The following is a 24,088-nucleotide window of genomic DNA, read 5'->3' on the forward strand; positions in this document are numbered from 1 at the left end:
TGAATCATATTTGATCAAAAATTGTATTTATTGTCTATATTAGAGTAGAATAACTCAAAAATACATCCTTACTGTTATTCATAGCGTCAGTAGTAAAAAATTAAATGCTCTCTGTTGTGAGTTGAAAAACCAAACAAGGTGTTTTCCTGGTTAGTAATGGAAAAAATAAGAGCCCAAACAGCAACATGTCGTTTCTTCATCCGCCGTGTTCCTCGGCGCCTCTCAGGACAGTGAGGGCTGACTGCAAACGCTGCACTTTCTACTTCAAGTGGCCTGAAGGTGGCGGCTCCAGTGGCCGCTTCCCGTCCCTTAATTAATGGCCGGACATAGAAACTCTAGAACTTGTTGCCAAGGATCCGTGCCGTAAACAGACCTAGATAGGGAGTTGCAAAAATGCGCATCCGCGCTGACATTTGCTTAAGAAAAGAATGTAGAAAGAATGTTGAAAACGCAGATAGGTGCGGGAGAAATGCTTATATGGCAACCCAGCAGTGACGTTGTAAAGACAAAAACCAGGGTGAGGGGGACAGGATATTTAAAGGGGCAGTATCATGTATGTTCTCGGAGCAAAGTGCTATCAAGTGACTATGTTACCTTCACTTTAGTACTTCATTTGTGAATAAAACGATACCAGAACGCAAATAGAGTAAATAGAATAGAATAGAATAGAATAGAATAGAATAGAATAGAATAGAATTACTTTATTCATCCCAGCAGGGAAATTATTTTGCAGTTACAGCAGCATAGAGACAAGACACACAACAACCACCACTGAGTAGCAATTGTAGACAAAATAAAAATAAAAATAAAATATAACATGCTGTTAATATAAAAGGCAGCTTAGAGCAGTCCTTGCAAAGATTTAAAAAAATGCAGATACAGTATGTATATGTAAATATATGTACAGCAAGTGTGCCACAGTGCAGTTGTGCAAAATTGGACTGATTAGTGCAGAGCAATGATTTAGCTTTATAATACATATAAATATGAGACAACATTGAAAAGTAGACACAACACGCGTAGGCGCTCAAGTGTGAAAATACTCAACCAATTCATATTTCTACAATACTTTGAAATGCTTTATGTGTCATTTATAAGTGTATTAAGTGCGTCTTACCTATCTGGTACCGCGAGCTGTGGAATGAGCGAGGAACCGAGGAATGGAACCGAGCTGTCACTCAGCTACTGCGAGCAGGTGACGAAGCTGAAGTTGGTTTGACGATTCCTGCTTCCGATTCGGGGAAATGGCTAAAGGACGATTCCACCTAATTTTTCACTACTTTCCGCGTCTTTAATCTACTCTAGTTAAAAAACTACAACACATAGACACTTCAAACTTGGACTAGATCATTCTGCTCTGATAGCAGAATATTTAGAACTATGTTTGGGATGTGTCAAACCTTTTTCTGATTCGTGACACTTCAATAATAATAATAATCACAGAATAATCCAGTCCAAGTTTGACGTGTCTAGGTGTTGTAGTTTTTTAACTAGAGTAGATTAAAGATGCGGAAGGTAGTGAAAAATTAGGTGGAATGGCCCTTTAGCCATTTTCCGAATCGGAAGCCAACTTCGGCTTAGCCGACAGCGCAAGGCCTGAGTTGATTTTATGCTTTTAGGCAGCGGGCTGGGTCTGCAGCGGGCGGGGTCTGCAGCGGGCGGGGGTCTGCAGCGGGCGGGGGTCTGCAGCGGGCGGGTTCTGCTCCGATGCATTTCTGTGGAACTTTTCCAGAGGTCAGTAGTTGTTAATTATTTTTATTAATTATTATGTGTTAAGTGGATCAGCAATGACAAAATAAGCATTACAATTACTCAAATTTCTAAGAAAATTATATCCATCCATTATTTTACACGCTTAATCCTAGTGGACGTGTAGAGGTGCTGGGTCTCCAGCGGTCAGGAAATTATTTATTCCCAGAAACGTTAAGTAGACCTTAACTTTTTTTTTTTTGGTGTTTCAGAGCTGTTGACATTAATTACTAAAAATATTTGATTAAATCTCTACCAAACTCAGTATCTCAATTTTGGGGGGATAATTCTACAGGTTGTTTTTTTTGTTTGTTTTTTTTTTTTTTTACAGTGCACGTCGGGTCATTTTACGCATCCAAACATTATTACTACGTCGGTTGTTTGTCCAAACATTTTGATCGTTTGAAAACATTTTTTTATTTATATAGAAAAGAATCACTCACATGTTCTTAGTACAAAATTGCATAATCTGTCTGGTTTTCTCCACTACTCAGAATTTGGAGATTTAATGTTTCAGTCTCGACATAGGGAGGTTTTGATCTTCTAATGAATCAAAAACTCTTAACAGCAAACCAAAAAATGGTTTCAAACGAATTTCCAGTTGTTTTAAAAATGTGTTGTTCAAAAATATATGTTTGTACTAACAAACTGGACTGTTAACCAACAGTTAACTTTTTTTTTGTTGTTTTTGTTGCACATTAAGATCACACTTTCAGAAGACGGACCAACCTGTGGTTTCTGGAAGTTAAACCTCTGCCACAGGATGGCGCTGCTGCTCACCTTAGTTTTCAGGGAGTTGTTATTTTTTTCCGTATTTCAACAGTGCAACCTACAAAGTCAATATTTTTTTTTTAGAATTCAGTAACTTTTATATAAGAGCATGTCTCTAATATAGTGGTTTTGGACTGCTAGTCAAAGCTACTGTATTTCCGATAAGACTTGGAAGGCTCAAATATCCGAGCTTTTCTTCTGCCTTCGACGCAGCACTGCAATTACAATTCTTAGAAATCCCAGCTTTTCACCAGCATTGAACGCATCATCTCCCGTGCGGTAAGAAAAGTCTCCGGGGGTTCGTGCACGCGCATTTTTGGCGATTTGCATGCTTAGTGTGTAATTACACCAGATGTGTAGTTTGACGTGTGTACATTTGAGAAACTGCTGACACAAATGTGAATGTGGAGGTGCGCATTTATAAACTGTGTTACACATCATGTTGTACAATAACAAATCTTCTTTTACACTTGAGGATTTTTTTTTTTTTTTTTCAGCCATAAATCTTACTGTGGCTCTTCCCTGACCGGATGTGCCGATGAGGAGAACGTGGGACTCGGGCTCCTCGTGGTTCCTGTCTTCCCATTGGTTGCAGAAACTCGTTTGCGTTTGGCTGCAGAAACCTGTTGGACCATCCACCAGAGTGATGAGAGGAAGCTCCGGGAACCCTCGGGGACTTCAGACCTGTGCCCGTCTTCCTGCAGCCGCCTGGGCCCCATGTGACGTAAAGGACTCGCCGACGCGGCTCGCTGATGAGTGAGCGGGTCTCGGAGTTGGATCAGTTCCCTCTGTGCTGAGGAGGATTTCATGCTCTTCTGATTTCATCTCCTAATCAACAGATTGGATTGACTCAATATTTTTTTTTTTCCCCCGTTTTACACCAGATCAACAACTCAAGACTTGAACTTGAGACGCCTCTGCTCTTTAATTAATTGTATCGCTCTCCCCCGCCCCCCTCCCTCCTCCTCCTCCTCCTCTCCCCGACCCCTTCTTGTCAAGTCCGCTCTTGTTTTGCATGAAATGTCTTCGTTACCAGGAATGGTCCAGCAAATGATGCGCCCGGCACCCAGACAGAACTACCAGCGCACTGGACTCCCGCTGGACGGTGAGCTTCACTGTAGGCTGTAGGGCCCAGAGAGAGGCAGGCTGGAGTCCAGCTATTTTATTTAGAAATGAATAAATGAAAGAAAAGAAAAGAAAAGAAAAGAAAAGAAAAGAAAAGAAAAGAAAACAAAGGTTAATATGCTTGGACTACTTGAAACACCGCCTGCTCAGACTGAGTCGGTTTTACTGCTATTATAATCATAAACTATATTATTATTATTATTATTATTATTATTATTATTGTTATTGTTATTTAGAAGTTTTCGGGGTGAGATATTTTTGGAACTGGTCGTAAAATCTGTATTTTTTTCCATGAGAATATATTTCGAGGGTCCAATTCTGTGTTGTTGTTTTTCTTTCTTTCTTTCTTTCTTTTTTTTTTTTTGCCAAACTATTTATGATAGCTGAATATTCAGCGGCCACTTTTATCAACTTTAATTCGCTCTTAAAACCCAGGAACGTGTGGACACGTGCGGAAGGTCGGCCACTTCGATATCTGAAATGAGTAGCCCAATGAAGACGAAAAGACTTTTAATTCGGTTTCAACAAGCATTAAAGAAGAAAAAAGAGATCTACACAATTATAACACAGTAGCAGAATTAACATATTCTTCTTTTTTTTTTTTTTTTTAAACCCTTCTTGTGTGCCAGCAGTGTCCACTGCTCTCGGGCAGGGACGGGTCAACCAGCTGGGAGGTGTTTTCATTAACGGCCGGCCTCTACCAAACCACATCCGGCACAAGATAGTGGAGATGGCCCACCAAGGGGTCCGGCCCTGCGTCATCTCCCGGCAGCTGCGCGTCTCTCACGGCTGCGTCTCTAAGATCCTCTGCCGGTTTCAGGAGACGGGTTCAATCCGACCAGGAGCCATCGGTGGCAGCAAGTCCAGGGTGAGACAACTCGATAAATATGTGTGTGTGTGTGTGTGTGTGTGTGTGTGTGTGTGCGTGTGTGCGTGTGTGTGTGTGTGTGTGTGTGCGTGTGCGTGAGCGCGCGCATGTTTGTGAACAACATGCATAAGTGTGTACCTGAATGTGCGCGAGGTCCTGCAGCAGTTATCTACGTTGGACGTGGAGACGCGGATAGAGGAATACAAGCACGAGAACCCCGGGATGTTCAGCTGGGAAATACGGGACAAGCTGCTGAAGGACGGAGCGTGTGACAGAGGCACAGTCCCTTCAGGTTATTATTATTATTATTATTATTATTATTATTATTATTATTATTATTATTATTATTGATCATATAATTGTTTATTTTTTTCTAACCACGCCTGGACCAATTGCAGTGAGTTCGATCAGCCGCGTGCTTCGAAATCGATTTGGGAGAAAGGATGAGGACGAACGTGACAAAAAGGACGAAGAGGCAGAAAAACGAAACAACCACAGCATAGACGGCATTCTGGGCGGCAAAGGTAGGAGCGACCGCCGTCAGGCCGCCGGCTGCTCGGTTCTAAAGCGATAAACTGTCGACAAACTGGGGCTCGGGCAGTATAGTTTTTGTCGCTCTGGGTTTTTGTGTTTTCCCAGCAGGCGCTTAATTATTTATATTGTGGAATCGCTAAAGTGGATCTGGGTCCCCTGGTGCTGGTTAAATGTTCTGCCGACAGCAAAGCAGATGGGGGGGCTGCTGGCTGCAGTCAGATTGAGTTAGATCACTGACACACGGCGGGGGGCCTCGGCGGCCTGTTAGGAGCAGAGCAGGAGCTTTTCCTAATGTCTGAGAAAGAAGAAGAAGGGCACGATCATCAAACCTACAGTTGGAATGATAGGCTTACAATTAACTAAATTAAAAATGGTAATGTTAATGTTAATAACACTCTATCCTCTTATTGCGTGAAAAATACTCTATATTACTTTCGAGCCTGTCTCCTCCTTTGCACACACTGGGGAATATTTTCCTGTTTGCTTCCTGTCATCCAGGTCTTAAGTTTTAATAATTTGACGACTGAGCCTATATTACAACTGGTAATGAAACTAGAGTGTGATGAACAGGCAATTGTGCAGGAGAAGGTGTAACAGCTCCAATACATTTATCCCCTATCAGCCCTCACTCTCCTATTCCCAGGCACATGTTCCACGTTCAAAGGCTTCAAAGCAGATTAAATTCAGCCCTTTATTTCTTTTCACTGTCATCCGTCCGGGGCGCACGGCGTGTTTTGAATTCAGATTTCAATGTGTAAATCTGATGTGATGCTTCTGTAGAAAATGTCGAGGGCCTGAAGTGAGAGTTAGTTCTGGCTGTATTCCCTTGTTACGAACAAACCAATCAAGTATTGTTTTTGAGCACCAAAATAAAATATGCTACGTACAAGATGTAAATTAGTTATATACGGCATCAATTTGATATCAAAAATAACAAAGAGAGAGAGAGAGAGAAAAGATCCACATGACTGGAGATGCTTCACTGAATCCTTTACATTACCTTCATGTCAATTAATGTTTTGTCTCAGTTTGAGGAAAAACTCCCAGAAATGTGTTTTGAGTTTTATTACGCATTCTCGGAAATAAGATATAACCCATGTACATAAAAAAAAAAAAAAAAAATTATATATATATATATATATATATATATATATATATATATACACTGCTCAAAAAAATAAAGGGAACACTTAAACAGGTGTTTAACACTTAAAGTGTTCCCTTTATTTTTTTGAGCAGTATATATATATATATATATATATATATATATATATATATATATATATATATATATATATATATATATATATATATGTGTGTGTGTGTGTGTGTGTGTGTGTGTTTTATATGTAAATACTAAATGATGTATTTACCTTAAATTCCTTGGCAACATGTTGAAGCCTAACCTCTAGAAATCAGCCTTTTCTTTGATGTTGATAAATATTTTGGCACATAATTCATAAAGACGGAAATTGCCTGCTGAAGTTGAGATGCAGTAAGAGTATTCTGTGCATACGTGAGTGACAACACATGCTTTGGTTCTCAAGTCCAGCTTGGGAGAATGTACAAATATGTGTACAGCAAGGATTGGGGTGCGTGGTACTTCAAACAAATGCCGCATAGGGCAAAGAAACACGTGGCCACGTTCAGTGGCAAGTTGTAGCTATCAAAAATAATTTTCCCCAGGCGCACACTTTTACTCCACACCATCTTCATATTTGAGCAGGTTGAAATAACGGCCCAAATGTTTGGAGGGTGATAACACAATCATCCCAGCATTGGTCTTTGGCTGTGTATCAGTTTATTAAAGTGGGATTCATTTCCCCTTTCTGCCCCCCCTGGCTTGCACCAAAAATCCTGGTCTTAATGAACATATACCAAAAAAAGTGGTGGGAATAAATCAGTGTGAAGCACTGAGGAATTTTTTTTCAGCACTAATAATTTGAACTGTTTTACTGTCTCGTGTCAAAGCATGCGTTTAGTGCATTTCCCCCCCGTGACATTAACGCTGCATGTGAGCCAGATTCCAGACGACGTCTGACACAAAACAGGCAAATGAAGTCAAAATTATTTTAGAACTCGTTTAAATTCTTTTTGATTTTACATGCACATTTTAGGAAAATTCATAAAGTAATTACAGCTATAACAGAAGCGACACAGGGCTACAGTTCAGCCAGACGCCCTGAGGCCCTGATATATATATGTGTGTGTATGTGTGTGTACACATACACATATGTGTATGCCTATATACACAGGCATACACATGCCTGTGTATGCCTGTGTATATAGGCATATATACACAGGCCTATATAGGCCTGTGTATATATAGGCCTGTATATATATAGGCCTATATATATAGGCCTATATATATAGGCATATATATATAGGCCTATATATATATGCCTATATATATAGGCATATATATATGCCTATATATATGCCTATATATAGGCATATATAATGCCTATATATATATATATATAGGCATTCAAGTCACATAAATAAAAACGCCATCTTTGGTATTTTAGAAATTCTGTTTTAGCATGATTGTCATAAAAAATATATCTCTTATGGATTTTATGAAAACTGGGTGAAAAAAAACACAAGTATTGACTTTTGTTTTCAGTTCTTTAATTTTAAACTAATTTTAAAATTTATTTACCCTCAAGTCGACATTTTTTTTTTTTTTTTTGCTGATAAACTGTCTAAATAGGTTATTTAGGATTCTATCTTTTTGTTTTTCTCCAGATTTGGACATTTTTGGTGAATTCTTTAAGTTCTGCCTTATTTTGCCTAGAACCGTCTCGCTGCTGGTCGAACGGTTCTTGGGCAGTTGAATTTCTCCATCGGTTGCAGCGGTACGGCTCGGTAGCACTTTGCTCCCTCCCTCCCCACCACATCGCAGCCCATTTTCAGTCTAAAGCTACAGCATGCTCACCAGTGTCACTCCTGGTAACCGTCAAATGATGTTTGGAAGGCATACTGCTTAAGGAGAATGCCGAATCTCAATAAAATGATCGTGGAGCTTATTACCAAGATTGATCATTAAAACAAACCGCTCTCCATTTTCAACCAATCTGTCAGGTCAGTATAGAAAACAAGCATGTGAACATGGAAGTTGGAATATCTTTTTTCATATATGGTTCTGCAAGCACACAAACAGCTGCTGCAAGGAAAAAAAATCTTTTGTGTTTGCCCTGAAAGAGCTGATGAACCACACCGAATTGTTTGCTGAAACAGTATATGCTGCACACTTCATGAAAGAGGGCTGACAGTTTGTGAAGTGGCCGTATTGTTCCTTCAAGACAGAAGCATGAATGGCTGTGCACAGACTCCCGCAACCTGACATGATTCAACTAGACAACAGCAAAACGGGGAGAGAAAAGCTTCTCTACTCAGATGCGTCGGCTGGTCAGGATTTATAATCGCCTTCCTTTAAATATCTACACCAGGGCATTGAGAAAACTGTCGAGTTTTGTTGCTTCTATTCAGATACGAGCAACAAAGAATCGGCTGCCAGTTTTTGGAGCGCGCAGGTTTATGCACCAGTAACAGCAAAAGGTCCCAAAAACCATTTGACGACGACTTTTCAGAAGTGTTGCACTTAGTTTGGACACATGAGACGGTTTAAGCTAATTAATAAAAGAAGTCTTAGTTTAAATGCAAGTTATAGTTACTGCAGACTGTGTATATGTTTAGAAGTGAGGCTGGTTTTAACTGCTAGAGGGAGTGTCGATAAAAATGAGCATATTTGATCTAATTTAGGCAAATTTATATCGCAGGATGTTGAACAATCTCCACTGTCCCTTGAGAAAGAGATCCCTGACATCATTTTATTTATATATCTTTTAAATTCATTTATTTAAAGTTGCTATTTTAAATAAATGTTTATTTAAAATTGTTATTTTTAAATAAAAATTATGTTAACTATTGCGGCGGGCAGATGACCTGTCCAGGGTGTACCCACCTCTCACCCATTGACCGCTGGAGACAGGCACCAGCAATCCTCCTGACCCCACTGGGGACAAGGGTGTATGATTATGGATGGACTGATAATGTTAACGTAAACAACTTTGGATCTTTTCTGGACAAAATCTTCTCTGGATTCATAAAGTAACACTCCTGAGACTTGGTCAGCTGTCCTGGAACAAATCACAGTTCAGGTTAAAGCATTATTTAGGGTTTTAGGTATTAAGTTGAAGTTCAAATTTTTTAACAAAATAAGGGAGAAACGCTGCAAACCTAAACACAAATCTCACCGATTTGAACAGGAATATTAAGTAAGTCCAATTGTCTCTTCGCTGGTTTCAGGAAGCCAAATGGAAGAAGTGTCGGATGTAGAATCGGAACCTGACCTCCGTCTTAAAAGGAAGAAGCGCAGAAGTCGGACCACCTTCACAGCAGAGCAGCTTGAGGAGTTAGAAAAGGCTTTTGAAAGAACACACTATCCTGACATTTATACCAGAGAGGAACTGGCCCAGCGGACCAGGCTGACTGAGGCCAGGGTTCAGGTAAAACACAGACACATCCAGAGCTTCAGATGGGGCCGGGCTGAGTCGGACCGGCTCAGCTTCAAGAACATTGCTCGATTAACGAGCTGCTTTAGCAGACAATTTAGGATATCATTTATTGGCTCAAAATCAGAAACACAATTACATTTCCAAATGTAAAACTTAAAAGCAAAATCACATTACAAAAGCATAAAAACATTTAAGTTTTCATAAAGTTTCTTTACCACCCACGGCCCTGAAAGGTAAAGTCAGGATTTTAAAATGAACTCTAAAATTACAAGGTAGCCTGTGCACAGACCGTAAAACCGAATTGAGACGAGTTTTTCTGTTTCCTCCACTTAAGAGTCTACAGTAGCTGCAGAGTCTTAGGACAAGCTGAGGTAAACAAGAACTTGTTGTTAATACATGTTGGAAGCAGTCCAGTTTAGAGGGAATTCAAGTATTTCATTTCCGTTTTGACGACAACCTTTATAGTTTTATAATTATGTTTCTCGAGACATAAAAACTGTTGAGTGATTTTGGAGAAATGAGGCGGACACCTCCATTTATATTTCACACTAGAACATAGGCTGTTTTTGTGTAAGAGAATGGATATAGTGTGTGAGAAAGAAGTGTTTTTTTTTTTTTTTTGCTGTGCCATTTCGTGTTAGTGTTCGTTGTTAGACGCACACCTTATTTAAGATGAGAATGCGAATGCCTTTTGTTTCTTTTTGCTGACTTCCACTCTTAATCACGTATCATTTTCTTTCTACTTTTCAATTGTATGTCACTTGAAAAGTAGAACGGTCTTTCGCATTAAATTACAATGGAATATTTTTATGTTTGTGTTTACAATGTGACAAGCCATGGAAAAGTTCAAAGGGCATGAATAGTTTTGTACTGTATTTTTTGAGACAAGATGCAAAAGTGATATTTCTGATCAGTGATCCGTCTCACACACGGTGAAACAATGGTCTGGTCTGTTTCATATGGTTTATATGAATAAAGTTTAGAGTGTACGTGGTTTTAGATTAATACGCACGTTCAGTCTCAGTTTTAGATTAAAAGTAATATAACCAATGTAAATTGTGTGCATGAACAGCCTTTCAAAAGGTATATAATAGCAAAGTAACTTAAGTGAGAAACTCAAGCTGGTGTGGGATTGGAACAGTCATAAGCCAAAGCATTGTTCACTAGATATTCAACACACATTCATTCTGTCAGATGTTCTTGTTTTTAAGGTGTGGTTTAGCAATCGCAGAGCCAGGTGGCGCAAGCAAGCAGGAGCCAGTCAACTAGCAGCATTCAACAACCTCTTGCCCAATGGATTTTCTTCAACAGGGGTGTCAACGTTTTCGACATATCAGCTTTCAGAATCAGGCTACTCCTCTCTGTCCCATGGTAAAGCACACCTCACATGTCATCATTAGTTCATTCTGTAGAGGCCGGTTCTTTTCTACACATGAGATATTCTTTTTTTTCTGTTTACCTTCGGATTTGTGAAAGGAACATTTAGGGTTTTTTTATCGTTTTGCTCTGATTTCGATTTGTCAATATTCTGAATAATTCAAAGGGCTCAACAAATTGAAAGGATCAACTTGGTTCCCAGCCATATGGTTCATCTTGGAAGTCCTGGTGCTGGAAGAAATCTGTGCAAAACTGGAACGTCTTTTAGAATCTTTGTTGTGTAATTAAACCAACATTAAATATTAAAAGATATTAGGTTGTCTTAAGCTAACACTCACAATGAAACTTTTGGGATCATATGGATGGATTATTGACAGGTTCAGCCAAAATAATCAAAGTACGGTAAATTCAATTTTAACTGAGCGTCTATGATGAGTAGAACAGATTTTGCATGAAGTTGTTGTTCAACAAAGATGTGTAGTTTCTCTCATTTGCAAGCCTCATCTTCCGTTGATTTTTGTCTTGACTCTTCATTGCACAACTTTCCACGTACTTTTCTCTGCTTTAGCAACTGAATACACTGTGCTTGTGTGACATAGCGAATTCATGTAAGTTTTAAACCAATTCAAAGTCAGTTCCAACTTGATGCAAGTTATAAAACAGTGCAGTCAAAATCATTGCCTTATTCTAACTGTCTAAAGAGTTTTCTGTCTAAGGAAGCCCAGGAGATTGCACTGAGTCACTGACCAGCATCATTCGCTTCTCCTGAATGAGCATGTAGCAAATGTGTAGAGACTGTGGACAGTCAATTACATCTAGTCATTGACCTTGCTGTAATGCCTCATACTAAGCATATATGTAGCGACAGCAGAGAACTCCCTTTTAACAGGAAGAAACTTCCAGCTGAACCTGGCATGAGAATGACCTGGGGTTTGAGAAGATAGAGTATTCACAAAGAAAACGAAGAACCACCAATCCTGGATTACTTCCTATGTTTAAAAACTTAGACAAAATATTAGCATTAGCTCCATAACCTATCAAGTTTTGGACTTGAGGATACGGGAAATATTTATCCGTCTGCTGCTGCTGTCGGAGCAGGGGGTGGTGGGAGGGCTAGAGACTGCATTGGTGGAAGACCAGCATCGGGTGGGCTGGTGAAGAAGATTACTGTAAAAGGAATGGGGAGTGGGCGAGTGATGTGCCATGTAATTACTACAATATGGGAAATTTATGGGAAAATACTAATATGGGAGCGCAGTGGGGCAGAGGGGTAAAATATGGTAGTTTCCTGGCCAAAACAGGAGAGTATGATTAGCTCCTTTTGTTCCTTTTTCTAGGAGAGGGACGCAGCTAAAAGCTCTCAGTTTTAAAGTGTATAAGATGAAAGAGAGCACATAAAAGCTCAGACAGCCAATAGCCATGTCCAGGAGAGAGCGGGTATTGGATTTGGAGTATAAGCCAAGCACAGTACAACTCGCTGCTACCAGTAACTCTTTCAAAGGATAACCCAGCAATATATCTAATGTTTCTTTATTAACAAGGTGGAAGTAGAAAGCCAGATAGAACCCTTAAATCTTTCCTTATTTAAGAATGAGAAATATCTACATCGATGTTTTTGCCTTACGAATAACTTCTGTTGCTTATACACACATTGTTGTATGGTCATTTTCAGAGAATGATGACACAGTTCATCGTCCACAACCACTGCCTCCGTCCACTGTGCACCAAATCGGTTTGTCCAACGTGGACAGCGGTCCTGCCTATGCTCTTTCCTCCAACTGCAATGGGTTCTCCAGTTATTCTGATTCCTTTCTGAGCTCTGCAGCTCAGAGCAATGCCATTAACAGTGGACTTTCACAACAGGTAAGACCTTTTGGGTTATTACTGATTGGCTCGGTCTGATTAAGTATGTGTACATATGTTTTTAACAACTTACAGGAAACTAAATTTTATTCAGAGAATTGCCTCAACCTGCTGAGGGGCGTTGCTACATGGGTCTATGTTGCTCCCCCCAGAGTACAGAGGAGGTGTGCTTTAATAATACTAGCACCCATGAGATCTCATCTGTGAAGAATGCCTCCTGAAATACTGGTGGTAGAGTGTAAACTTTATTTCAAGTCAGTTTGAGGTACAGTTGTGATCTATTAAGGAAAATTGTGTGCTGGCGTGTCGCATGGTTTTACAAATCTATGTTTTCTTTTTTGCCATACACAGTATTTTCATACACTTTTAGTATGAACACTATGCAATCCTTTTTAGATGAAACCACTCATCTGTTGTGGTTTCTATAGGCTTATTTTATTCCCTATTACTAATAGATTTATGTTTTGACTGTTTTCTCCTCTCATGACATCACTAAGCCTGTCTCCACTTAGCCTGCAGCCTGGCATGCATTGTGCAGTTTGAAAAAAATGGCAGCCTTTGTAGGTGAAAAACATAATAAAGACTTTTTTAAATAGTTTTTTACGTATCACAAACAGCGACATTTAGGTCAGTAGGTTAATAGGAACAGGGCTGTATCTTATCTTGTTCTGTGTGTTTGTGTTTGGTAAGAGCTCCCAGGCCATATCCTGCACTATATTGTCAAACGTATTTGCTCACCCATCCAAATGATGGGTGAGCAATGTTTCCTTTAACATAGAAGGTGCTACTGAATTAGTGCTTCTGGTTTTTATTTCTGTATATCTGCTCTGTCTTCTCGAAACCCAGCAGATGGAGGCAGACGAGCGATCACAATGAACCTGTTGAAGGTTTCTTCCAGTTAAAGGGACGTTTTCCTTTCTGCTGTCATAACATGCAAGGGCTAATTCATGGAAGGGCTAATTGCAAAGTCAATGATTTAATGTAATCCACTGTCCACTGCCACTACATTCTTGTCTAGAAGGAATAAATGCTGCAAGGTATTGACTTGATCCAATCAGCTGGGTTTCCTTGGAAAGAATTTTTTTTTTTTTTTACCAATTCCAAAAATAAAATGAACCTGAAGGCACCACTTACCTTGCGTATTTTGATAATACACTTGATAAATCCTACACCTTGATATAAAAAGTTTGATGACAATCTTGAAGCACCTCTTCTTTCTGTTTGCAGGTTATGAGCATCGTGAGTAATTCATGTCGTGTTTCCTCAAAGCCACACCATGACTTCAACCTGTCGCCTCGCCCAAGGTCTTTGGACTCTTCTTTATCCAACATCATGGCCGCCAACGGCAGTCCACAGTCAGCAGAGGTCTCTGTTAAGATGGCGGAGAGCTTTCATTCATCCGAATCTTACTCCCCAACCACATACGGCACCACCAGCTACAGCGTGGACCCAGTTGTGACAGCTGCCAACTACCAGTACAGTCAGTATGGTCAGAGTGAGTGTTATTTTATTACATATTTTAAAGTTTTAAAGCTGCAGTATGCAACTTTTATAAAAAAAAAAAAAGAAAAAAAAAGTGTTTTTTACGTGTTTGTTTAAGCTGTGGCTATACAGTAGAATGTGACAACGGTGACCAATGGAAAGATTTGAGTTCTCTGCCTTGTTCTATGGTCCTGGTGTCATCTGTTGAAATATGCTACTGCCAAACACTTTGTGTATGCGCTGCTCAGATCCTCCCTCTTTCTCTCTGCTATGCTACAGCTGGTTCACCTCAACGGAGTCAGCCAGGAATGCTCAGGCTAGTTAGCATGGTCACTGATGGGGGCAGATAAACGGTTTTCCTGGAAAGTTGTTCCTCTACCATCAGCCCATTGATCAGTTATCATCAGCCCATTGATCAGTGTACACAAGATCGATTGACAGTGGTAAAAACTTCCAATAGTAGCTCAGGGAGGAGGTGACGGAGCTCAAACTATTCACAGATTTACCGTCTCGTACTATACTGTCATAACATGGCAACACTTTTGACAAATATTGAACAACATATTTTTGTTAAAGTTACATACAACAGATTTAAGGAAATTATCTGTGTTTGTTCAAGGGCTGGTAATAAATGGATTAAAAAATGACAAACTTGATTCTCACACGTAATCTCAATTCTAAAACATAACAGTTCTTGAGAATTCAATTTGATTCAATTTATTTATATAACTCCACTTTATAAACGTCATTTCAAGGTAAATCAGAAAAAAATCATTTCAATTCAATAATAAACACATTCCAATAGATCCTAGTTATCAAAACGTTAGTACAGTACTTCAATATATTATTATTCAAAGCAGTTTTTAAAAGTTCCTATTTGAGGAAACCCCGCGGATTGTATTGTCTCAGTTCTGTATTCAGCTTGTTTATTCAGCGTGTTTATGGACTGTACTGTACAGGAAACCTGAATTTTACAGTGAAAACGAATGGCAAGAGTGCAGTGCCCTGTGGTGCTGCTGACCACCTGTTTATACCTTTGACCTTTCATTTTCACACTGTGGTGCTGTTTGTCAGGTTGTCATTGATCCAGGTGATTTTTGGAGCTTCCACTGGGGGGTTTCTGATAAAGAAGCTGACTTGTGTTAAATGCACTGGAGAAATCAAAGAACATTGCTCTCACAGTGCTGCTGTGTTTACATGACAGTGGATTTGGTACCAACAAGAAAACCAGCTGCAGGTGGGCAAACGGGAGTCTTTCTGACATCACCTGTAAACATGATGCTAAGATACTTAAACCTCTGGATCAGTAACAGCCCCCGGCTTGTGGAGAAGTCCACAATTTTTCCAGTATTATTTCTATTGTTTGGTATAAAGTATCTTTAAAACAATTACTATATTAGGACACTACATTTGCATGATATACAATGTAACACTGTTTTAAACTGTACAGAAACAAGACAGGAATGTTTGAAGGAAGCAGTAAGCAGTTAAGCTCACTCAGAAAGCTCCTTTTTATCTGATGGCTGGTATTAATTCTCAACAAATATTTACTTAGTTGCTGACGTTGCTCCTCCCAGGTTCAGCTGGTGATGCCTTCTCAGACAGCACGAGTGACATTATAGGATCTGTGTATGTTTGGGCATCTGGGAGGAGATAGGCAGCGTCTGTCAGTTCAGATCAGAAAGAGAACTGTCACACCTTTGCTAAGAAGTAAAAAAAAAACATGCATGGGCAGGATTATCTGCCAAGATGTCATTTACCTAAAGAGCTGGTGGGGGGCAATATTTGTGTGTGTGTGGGGGAAGAGGGATTGGGACAACGGAGGTGGGGGTGGGTGGTAAGGGGGGAGGCGATTTGTGGATGGGCTTAGTGACAGGGACCCTTTAAGAGAATGTTTTTCCTGCCAGCCAGGTTTATGCCTTAAATCCTCTGTGAGGAGGCAAACAGATAGTCCCTGCCTCTGAGATGTAATGTGTTTACTCATAAGCACATTTATGTACATGTCAGTTATTTTACTCCTGTGGACTCTGATCTCTACTCTACAACTTTATAGCGAAGGTCACATGTCAAGAGTAAAGTGCTAAAAATGATTGCAGAAATGCTAGCTTGGAATGGAGATGAAAACCAGTTTATTAAATTCACTGTTTGAATACTCAAAATAGAGATCTCGGATAACAATTTTGTCAAGATGACAAAGAAATAATAATAATAAAAAAATGTAAATAAAATGTTACTTTAATTTCTTAAAGATTTTATGATCACACAATGGAAAAAGTATCCTGTTGACATGAAACTGTTGAGCTGATTGGAATTTCAATCCAATTCAGCTTGTTTATATATATATCTATATATATATAGATATATATATATAAAATTCCCTTCTCACCCACCGCGGTTGGTTCTTATCCTCTGTGCTCGGGTCCTCTACCAGAGGCCTGGGAGCTTGAGGGTCCTGCGCAGTATCTTGGCTGTGCCAAGGACTGCACATTTTTGGACTGAGATGTCTGATGTTGTTCCTGGGATCTGTTGTAGCCATTGGTCCAGTTTGGGGGTGACTGCCCCGAGGGCCCCGATGACCACAGGCACCACTGTGGTCTTCACCTTCCAGGCCCTCTCCAGTTCCTCCCTGAGGCCCTGGTATTTCTCTAGTTTCTCGTGCTCCTTTTTCCTGATGTTGCAGTCGCTTGGTATTGCTACATCTACCACAACGGCTTTCCTCTCTTGTTTATCCACTACGACAATGTCTGGTTGGTTCGCCATTACCATTTTGTCTGTCTGGATCTGGAAGTCCCACAGGATCTTAGCTCTGGCGTTCTCCGTCACCTTTGGGGGTGTTTCCCACTTTGATCTCGGGGTTTCCAGTCCATATTCTGCACAGATGTTTCTGTACACTATGCCTGCAACTTGGTTATGTCGTTCCATGTTCACTTTCCCTGCCAGTATCTTGCACCCTGCTGTTATGTGCTGGACTGTCTCAGGGGCCTCCTTGCACAACCTACACCTTGGGTCTTGTCTGGTGTGGTAGATCTGGGCCTCTATTGCTCTGGTGTTTAGGGCCTGTTCCTGGGCGGCCAGGATGAGGGCCTCTGTGCTGTCCTTGAGTCCAGCTTTTTCCAGCCATTGGTAGGATTTACTGATATCAGCCACTTGGGTTATTTGCTGGTGGTACATCCCATGTAGGGGCTTGTCCTCCCATGATGGTATCTCTGGCACCTCAACCTCCGATCCATGTTGTCTGAGACATTCACTGAGCACATTGTCTGTTGAGGCTTTGTCCCTGATGTATTTATGGATCTTAGTTGTTTCGTCCTGGACTGTGGTTCTCACACTCACTAGTCCTCTGCCTCCTTCCTTGCGGCTCGTGTACAGTCTCAGGGTGCTGGATTTGGGATGGAACCCTCCATATTCCAACAGATCCACATTTCAGAAATGGGCGAGAGATGAAATGTGGATCTGTTGGAATATATATATATATATTTATGGTCTGTTAACCAGACTAAATATGACATTTACCTTTGGCATACAAAATGCTTTATTCTATCGACAAAATGTGGCTATTGTGATTGCTTGAGTGTTTTATTTTATAGCTTTACAGCCGAATAGTTTTATCTTATATTTTCCTAAATATATATACATATATATGCATTATATATTTGGACAATAAAGCAGGACAACAACTGGATGGAAATAAAATGTAGGTCACCAAAAGAACCCAAAGGAATGAAGGTTGTTAAAGTGTTAAGTTTGCTTAAATGAGTCCATGATTAGTTGAACATGTTGGCCTAAATATGTTGTAATTTTCCTATAAAGAAAGGATGTTTGTGATAAATAAAAACACATACTTGCGTAAACATTTTTGTTATATCTTTTGTTATATTTCTCATCCATGGGGGTTGCCACTTTTTTGCCTGCACAATGCATGCTGGCTTGATGACACAGTTGGATCAAAGGAAGGAACAGGAACAGAAGAGTGTAGCAAACACAGGAGGACTAACTTCCCGCGTTGTTTTTGTATCCTGTTGCATTTGACTGGTGTAAATTTAGACAGTGCAATACTGCATCACTTTTGGCTGTAATAAAAAAATAGTTATGAGTCTGCGTTGCTTCCAAGATGAAAAAACAAAAAGAAGAGCGCAGTGGGAAAGAGTCGAATACGACTTCCAAAACACCTACATTTGTGCTCTCAACATTTCTCTCCAGAAGACTTTGAGTTATTTTTACGAGCAAAATTGATGAAGGATGGTCTAACTGATGGTTGCTACCCTTGAAAGATAAAAACAAATGTTGCGCCGACAATTTGCATCCACAAAGTGCCTAAACCGCTCCACTGGCTAGCGAGCTAAAGACACTGGGAGAAACATCAGAGACAGCTAGAAGTGGAAGCTCTTAAATGACAACAAAGCTATTGCCACTGCCATCAGTACTGCATGTGGAACCACAGAACTGACACCAGACCGAAGACCAGACCCTAAAAAGGTGTCACCGGACCAAAGACCGGACCTGACAGAGCTACAGAAGTACTTACCGGATCACACAGTATGACCAGAGGTACGTGTCAATCATTATTTCATTTGTGAAGCTGAAGTTGGCAGCAGCACAAGCACCAGCTTCTTCCGTCAATTCTTTCCTCTTCCTTCATTTGGTCCTCCTCATCTTCATTACCACTTTTGATTTCTACACTGCCATCAATGTCAACTTGCTCTGGTTCAAACTGAAAGGCTTAATGTTACTCTTTGCTGTTTTGGCTGGATGGAGCTAGCATAATCAGACATGACACACGTCATTTACCCAGAAATCTATTTAATGTTACAACTGCACGGAGGCTCTGTTTTTGCGACTTGATATAATTTTCTTCATAAACTTAACCTGGTTGTAATTAAGCTCAGCATGCCAAAGAGACTTTGATATTGTGAGGTTGTTATAACTCGTTCATCATTGTTTTTATCTTCAACACATTTTTGCAGTCTAAGCAAATGAAGATGAAAGAGGGAGCCAGGGATCAGGAATTAGAAAACTTAAAGACTTTCCCGTCTCAGAAGAGGCTCCAGCTTCACCAGATCACCAACCAGTTCTGAGGATGAAGCTCCACATCGTCTTCATGGTGGAAGACATGTTTGTTTTTGTTTTGTTGTTTTTTTTCTTTAGCAGTTAGCTGCCCAGGATTATGGCTCCATTTAAAACTGGTGTGTTCCCAACACTAAGTGCTTAATAAACCTCTTGATTTGAAAATAATTGGACAGAGTTTATTCCCCTTGTTAATCTACCATTTCTCTTTCATACATTTTATCCATTGCTAGCTTTTACCCTGTAATGGACTGGTGACCTGTCCAGGGTGAACCCGCCTCTCACCTGTTGACTGCTGGAGATGGACACCACCAGTCCTCCTCACCACCCTGCCAGGATATGTGTGTTGGCTAATGGATGAATGGAAAGCTTTAAAGGTAGTTTGTCCCCCTTAAGTTTCTAAACTGATAAACCATACTTTATGTTAATGCATCAACTGATTTTATATTGCCGACTGTTTTTCTATTTCTCCCATATACACATGCAGACAAAGGAGGCACCCTGAAATGTTTTTACACTCCAGGCATCCAGTCCCAATCATCATCAGTTCTTTTGATGCAAAATACATAGCGAGTCCACAATGTCATTAAATTGTAAATTTTACTTTTTTTCTGCACTCTTTCAAATACAAGTGCTGTCTCTGTCTAATTGCTCTATTGTTCTTTTTTGTAGTTTTCTGTAAAGTGCAGTGGTGCAGTGAATGGGAATGTTCTGTCATTGATGCTCACTGTTTTAAGGAGAAATGTCATTTTGTCTGAAGTTATGCTGAAATCCTGTGACACTGAATTAAAACAATATTTTTAATTTATATTTGGTGAAATATTTTTCATATTTCCTCTAAAGTGCACATATTTATAGGTACACTTTAGAGGTAGCTGTACAGACAATATGCTAATTTTTATAAACATATTGTCTGTAAACTTTTAATATTGACAGTTAGTACAACTTTGTGTTAGTAAATTGCCAATGTACTCTTGACTACGTGACTATATTTAATACAAAAGTAAATTTTTTTTCACCTGGAGAATATGTTGAGTAGGCCCTTCAACCTTCAGTGTATTGGTATTTAATATATTTACGTACTACAGTACTGTAGTGTGTACTGAAGCATATAATGCACAAGGTAATAAAGGATCAGTAGCTAAAAAGTTTACTTCCTTACTAATTCTAAGAAACCAAAGTATAACAGAGCATACAGTCACCTCAACACTAGGATTTCAAAAGTATAAGGTCTGTCAATTTGGAATACCTTAAAAATACAATTTAAATGTAATTCTTTCTCAAAATGGTACACTTCATTTTTACTCGTCAAGCAAGTACATAAAACATAAACAGCCATATGCTTAAAGTGTACAAAGAATACTTGAAATTGTTCCAGTTTAACGCACAATAGTACACTTAAAGCACTTCAAACTGTGATTTTCAAAAATTTTACTACAGCTAAAATATATCAAGTACAAATATAGTTGTTTCAAAATAACATGTTTTAAGTCAAATAATCGTTTACACACTTGAAGTAAACTGGGGATGAGTCTGGCTTCAAGTATTCTAAGATTTAATATGTTTATTTTTCACGAGGGTAGTTCAGAAGTTTGGTCTTGACAAATCCAGAAATAAACATGCAACGTTCTGCACTACATGTCAGTCAAAGAAACACAATTCAGGAGCTGGAACTCATTCCGCCACTGTCCTGTTATTTATTTATATTTTCTTACCTGCGCTTTCACTGGCTTTTTGCAGCACTGTTTGATTTGTGATCAATTAAACTTAAAGTAAGATTTGAAAGTAATTTTCTATTTTGTCACTTGTCTGTTCCCAGCTGCTGTGGATTACTTGGCAAAGAACATTAGCCTCTTCAGTCAGCACAAGATGAAGTTGACCAATCACTCAGCTGTGCTGGGAATGCTGCATGTCAGTACTGGCCAGGCCTACTAGTACTTTAAACAGACGGCAGCAAACCTGGCCACCAGCAGCCCCTATGACTCCTGCTGCAACACAAAACTCGCACAGAGGTTTCCTGCCAATGCGAGTGTTTTTTCCTGCAGATGAAGAGCCACAACACCTCTTGAAATACAGTATCTCTTCCAGTAAATGTTTGGTTCTTGGTTTGGAGAGTTTAGACTTTCCGTGGTGGTTCACGGGGCACCAATGCAGCTCTGCTGTTCTACATTTGTATTAAATATCTATGTTTGTCTTGTTTGGTCTTTAAGGGAAATGTAAATGTTATTCTTTAGGGACATAGTGACCAACATTCACATAAAATAACAGCAGGAAGGAAAGAGACAGTGAGCTGGAGTTATTCCAGTGTTAATTCATCCTTCTCTTAAGTTGCACACCTTAACCTTTAAGCAAACTCAGTAGAATCAAAACGATTAATATCAATTTTTATTTGCTATACATATATATTAAATGTGTGTGCAACTGAAGAAATTTTAAATTCTGTGCCAGTATTCCCATTATGTGATTAAAGATTTTTTTTTTTATTATTATTTAAATGTTTTATTTCTTCAGTGTGTATGGTCATCAGCCAGTACCATCCCTAAATTTATACTAAATTAATCTCTTTAAATTAATCTCTAATTTATTTAATATTTGATTGATAGCAAAACAAATAATATTGTTTTTGTACAATTAGATATAAATTCTGACATTAAAGAGATGTATCCCAGAAGAGATAACGTTCCTCCCCCTTTTATTTATATCAATGCACTTGCACTCTTTTAGTTTGAAAAGGCTTTTGTTTTAAAAAAGGGAAGTGTAATCCTCTCTTTGTAGCTTTATTTCTGGCTTGAAGAGGAAGCGTGATCTTTTCTTTCTAACTTTAATTCTGAATTCTCTCTGCACTTTGAAAAAGGAAGCGGCAGGCTGTGGACATGCTGTGTAAACGAGATGGAGAATCTCTGTGGCTGTCTGTTGCTCTATCCGTATTGATACCTCATCTTGGTTAGATTGTATTTTATTTTATTTATTTTATTTTTTGCTGGATCGGATTCCTGGAACGTCCATGTGGTAACGATACAAACCACTGAACGGAGAAAAAACTGAAGTGAAAAACACATTTTGACTCGATAAACGACTGAAAAGACAAACTGAAATACTGAGCTCTGAAGGACTGAGGTTTTGATTTTGACATGCCAGCTTGCCATTACTCTTACCGTTGTGGTTAAACTATACTTTATTTGATCACTTTCTACAAAATAAGAACTATTTTTGCTCATTTCCTGCATCCGGCTAATTCATTTTACACTTACCTCAGTTCCTGTTGTAACTAGGTTGCACCTAGCAACTGGTATATAACTTTTGAGTTATTCTAAAATACTTACTGAGTCGGGGGTTAGATATGACGTAGAGAGCAGTCAACATCAGTGTAAAACAAGTTGAAGTGACAGGTGTCTGCAGAAAAAAAAAAAAGGAATGGACACATTTTACATGTATCTCGTGCCTTACACTAGTATGGAGAGGCGCCAGCAATAATTAAAAAGTCCCATCTAAAGATTCATTACTGACATACACAGGCTGAACTGTAGGAGCTCAAATATTGATAGTTACTGTTATTGATAGTTCATTAAGGTTTTGGATGCACATCAGTCAGTGTTTACAAGACCACTGAGAAGCAGACAGGAGAATATGAGAGGAGGTTCAGCAGGGACTGAAATATTAATCTCTGAGTATGTGAAGGATTACATGCCTGCTTGTTCCTGACGAAGCTAAATTCTTTGAATCAGTTTGTCCAGGTTTAGAGTTGCACACTGGGTCAAAGACGAGTCAAATCTGATTTTTTTTTAAAATCACTTCCAAACACCACATTAGGTAAGTGTAATGAATGCATTGATATGGTTTTCAAAATACCACACCTGTTATTATTTAAAAGAAAAAACTTTTGCCTTGAGTAATGACGTTTTCTGAAGCGAAAAAAATAAATGTAAAACTGCAAATGCCAATTTTGTAGTTCATGATTTTGTATGTTTTGTTTTTGCCATTGTGAAAATCTGCATGCTTCCATTTGTCTTTCACACTCGTGAATTTTTCCAATAAAGGATATCTCTCTTTTTTTTATTACATTTTTTTTTTGCATTTTAAAATTAGACAGACTGTCATCAACACTAATAAAACAAAACTTGACTTACAAATGATATTAAAACTGATGACCAAAAGCCTTTCCCACCAGCTAACTAATAATGTGGGAATGTTTTGGTTTTTAACTTCATTTATGATGTATAAAGTACATTGATTATCTTGTGTTGGACCTCCTTCTATGAAAACTCTCTGATTTTCATATACCAGATTGGGAAGAATAGCTTCTAATCTTGTTACTGATTTAAATAACTTGCCATCAGTGTTCAAGATAGAAACTCATCTAGAAGATTTGCAATACCCCACATTTTTACCTTCTTTTGATAGGACAGATATGCAGTTTTTTCCACGAGGGAGGGTTTTTGGCATTTTTAAGAATTAAATTAAATAAATCTGATATTAGTTCACTAAAGAGCTTGTACCATTCATTGGGGAAGCTCTCGCTTCCAGAGCTTTTATTTGCCTTGAGTCTAATAATATTGTCATGTTCTTTTTTTGGTAATTGGTGAACTTAAAATGTAATTTTCCCTTTTCTCCTGGTATTTTTATAGGTGCAGGAGAAAGAATTTAAATAACCGTATTTTTACATTTTAATGCTTACATTTGGACATATGGGTATCTTGCAGAAGTAGCACATGTGCCCAGGGAATTTACAAAGAAA

At 39.0% G+C, this 24,088-nt stretch overlaps 2 protein-coding genes across 9 annotated transcripts in view; both read left to right on the forward strand.

Moving 5' to 3' along the window:
• bcas2 (BCAS2 pre-mRNA processing factor) overlaps window positions 1-24,088 on the forward strand; it is a 624,479-nt gene that overhangs the window by 165,641 nt on the left and 434,750 nt on the right. The gene's annotated exons all lie outside the window — the stretch shown is intronic.
• On the forward strand, window positions 1,992-23,403 carry LOC114142059 (paired box protein Pax-7-like). Of its 8 annotated transcripts, none has more exons than XR_003594959.1 (10): window positions 1,992-3,625; window positions 4,275-4,513; window positions 4,667-4,805; window positions 4,912-5,037; window positions 9,359-9,558; window positions 10,779-10,938; window positions 12,617-12,807; window positions 14,035-14,302; window positions 19,254-19,730; window positions 19,841-20,161. XR_003594959.1 is itself a non-coding variant. In XM_028013112.1 (9 exons), the coding sequence occupies exons 1-9, from the start codon at window positions 3,541-3,543 to the stop codon at window positions 21,286-21,288; spliced, it is 1,524 nt and encodes a 507-aa protein (XP_027868913.1). In that variant the 5' UTR covers window positions 1,994-3,540; the 3' UTR covers window positions 21,289-23,403. The 8 variants fall into 8 exon arrangements, 6 of the variants coding, with proteins under 6 accessions (XP_027868913.1, XP_027868930.1, XP_027868945.1 ...); XR_003594958.1 differs by lacking the exon at window positions 19,841-20,161 and having other exon boundaries at window positions 19,254-19,472; window positions 19,587-19,730; XM_028013112.1 differs by lacking the exons at window positions 19,254-19,730; window positions 19,841-20,161 and adding an exon at window positions 21,173-23,403 and having other exon boundaries at window positions 1,994-3,625.

The sequence above is a fragment of the Xiphophorus couchianus genome, chromosome 1 (genome assembly GCF_001444195.1).
Source record: "Xiphophorus couchianus chromosome 1, X_couchianus-1.0, whole genome shotgun sequence".
In the NCBI taxonomy this organism is placed as follows: Eukaryota; Metazoa; Chordata; class Actinopteri; order Cyprinodontiformes; family Poeciliidae; genus Xiphophorus; species Xiphophorus couchianus.

Coding starts and splice junctions, on each gene's coding strand:
- LOC114142059 (XM_028013112.1), top strand. CDS start 3,541: ATGTCTTCGTTACCAGGAATGGTCCAGCAAATGATGCGCCCGGCACCC. Junction 4,514..4,666: donor TCGGTGGCAGCAAGTCCAGG/GTGAGACAACTC, acceptor AATGTGCGCGAG/GTCCTGCAGCAGTTATCTAC. Junction 10,939..12,616: donor CTACTCCTCTCTGTCCCATG/GTAAAGCACACC, acceptor GGTCATTTTCAG/AGAATGATGACACAGTTCAT.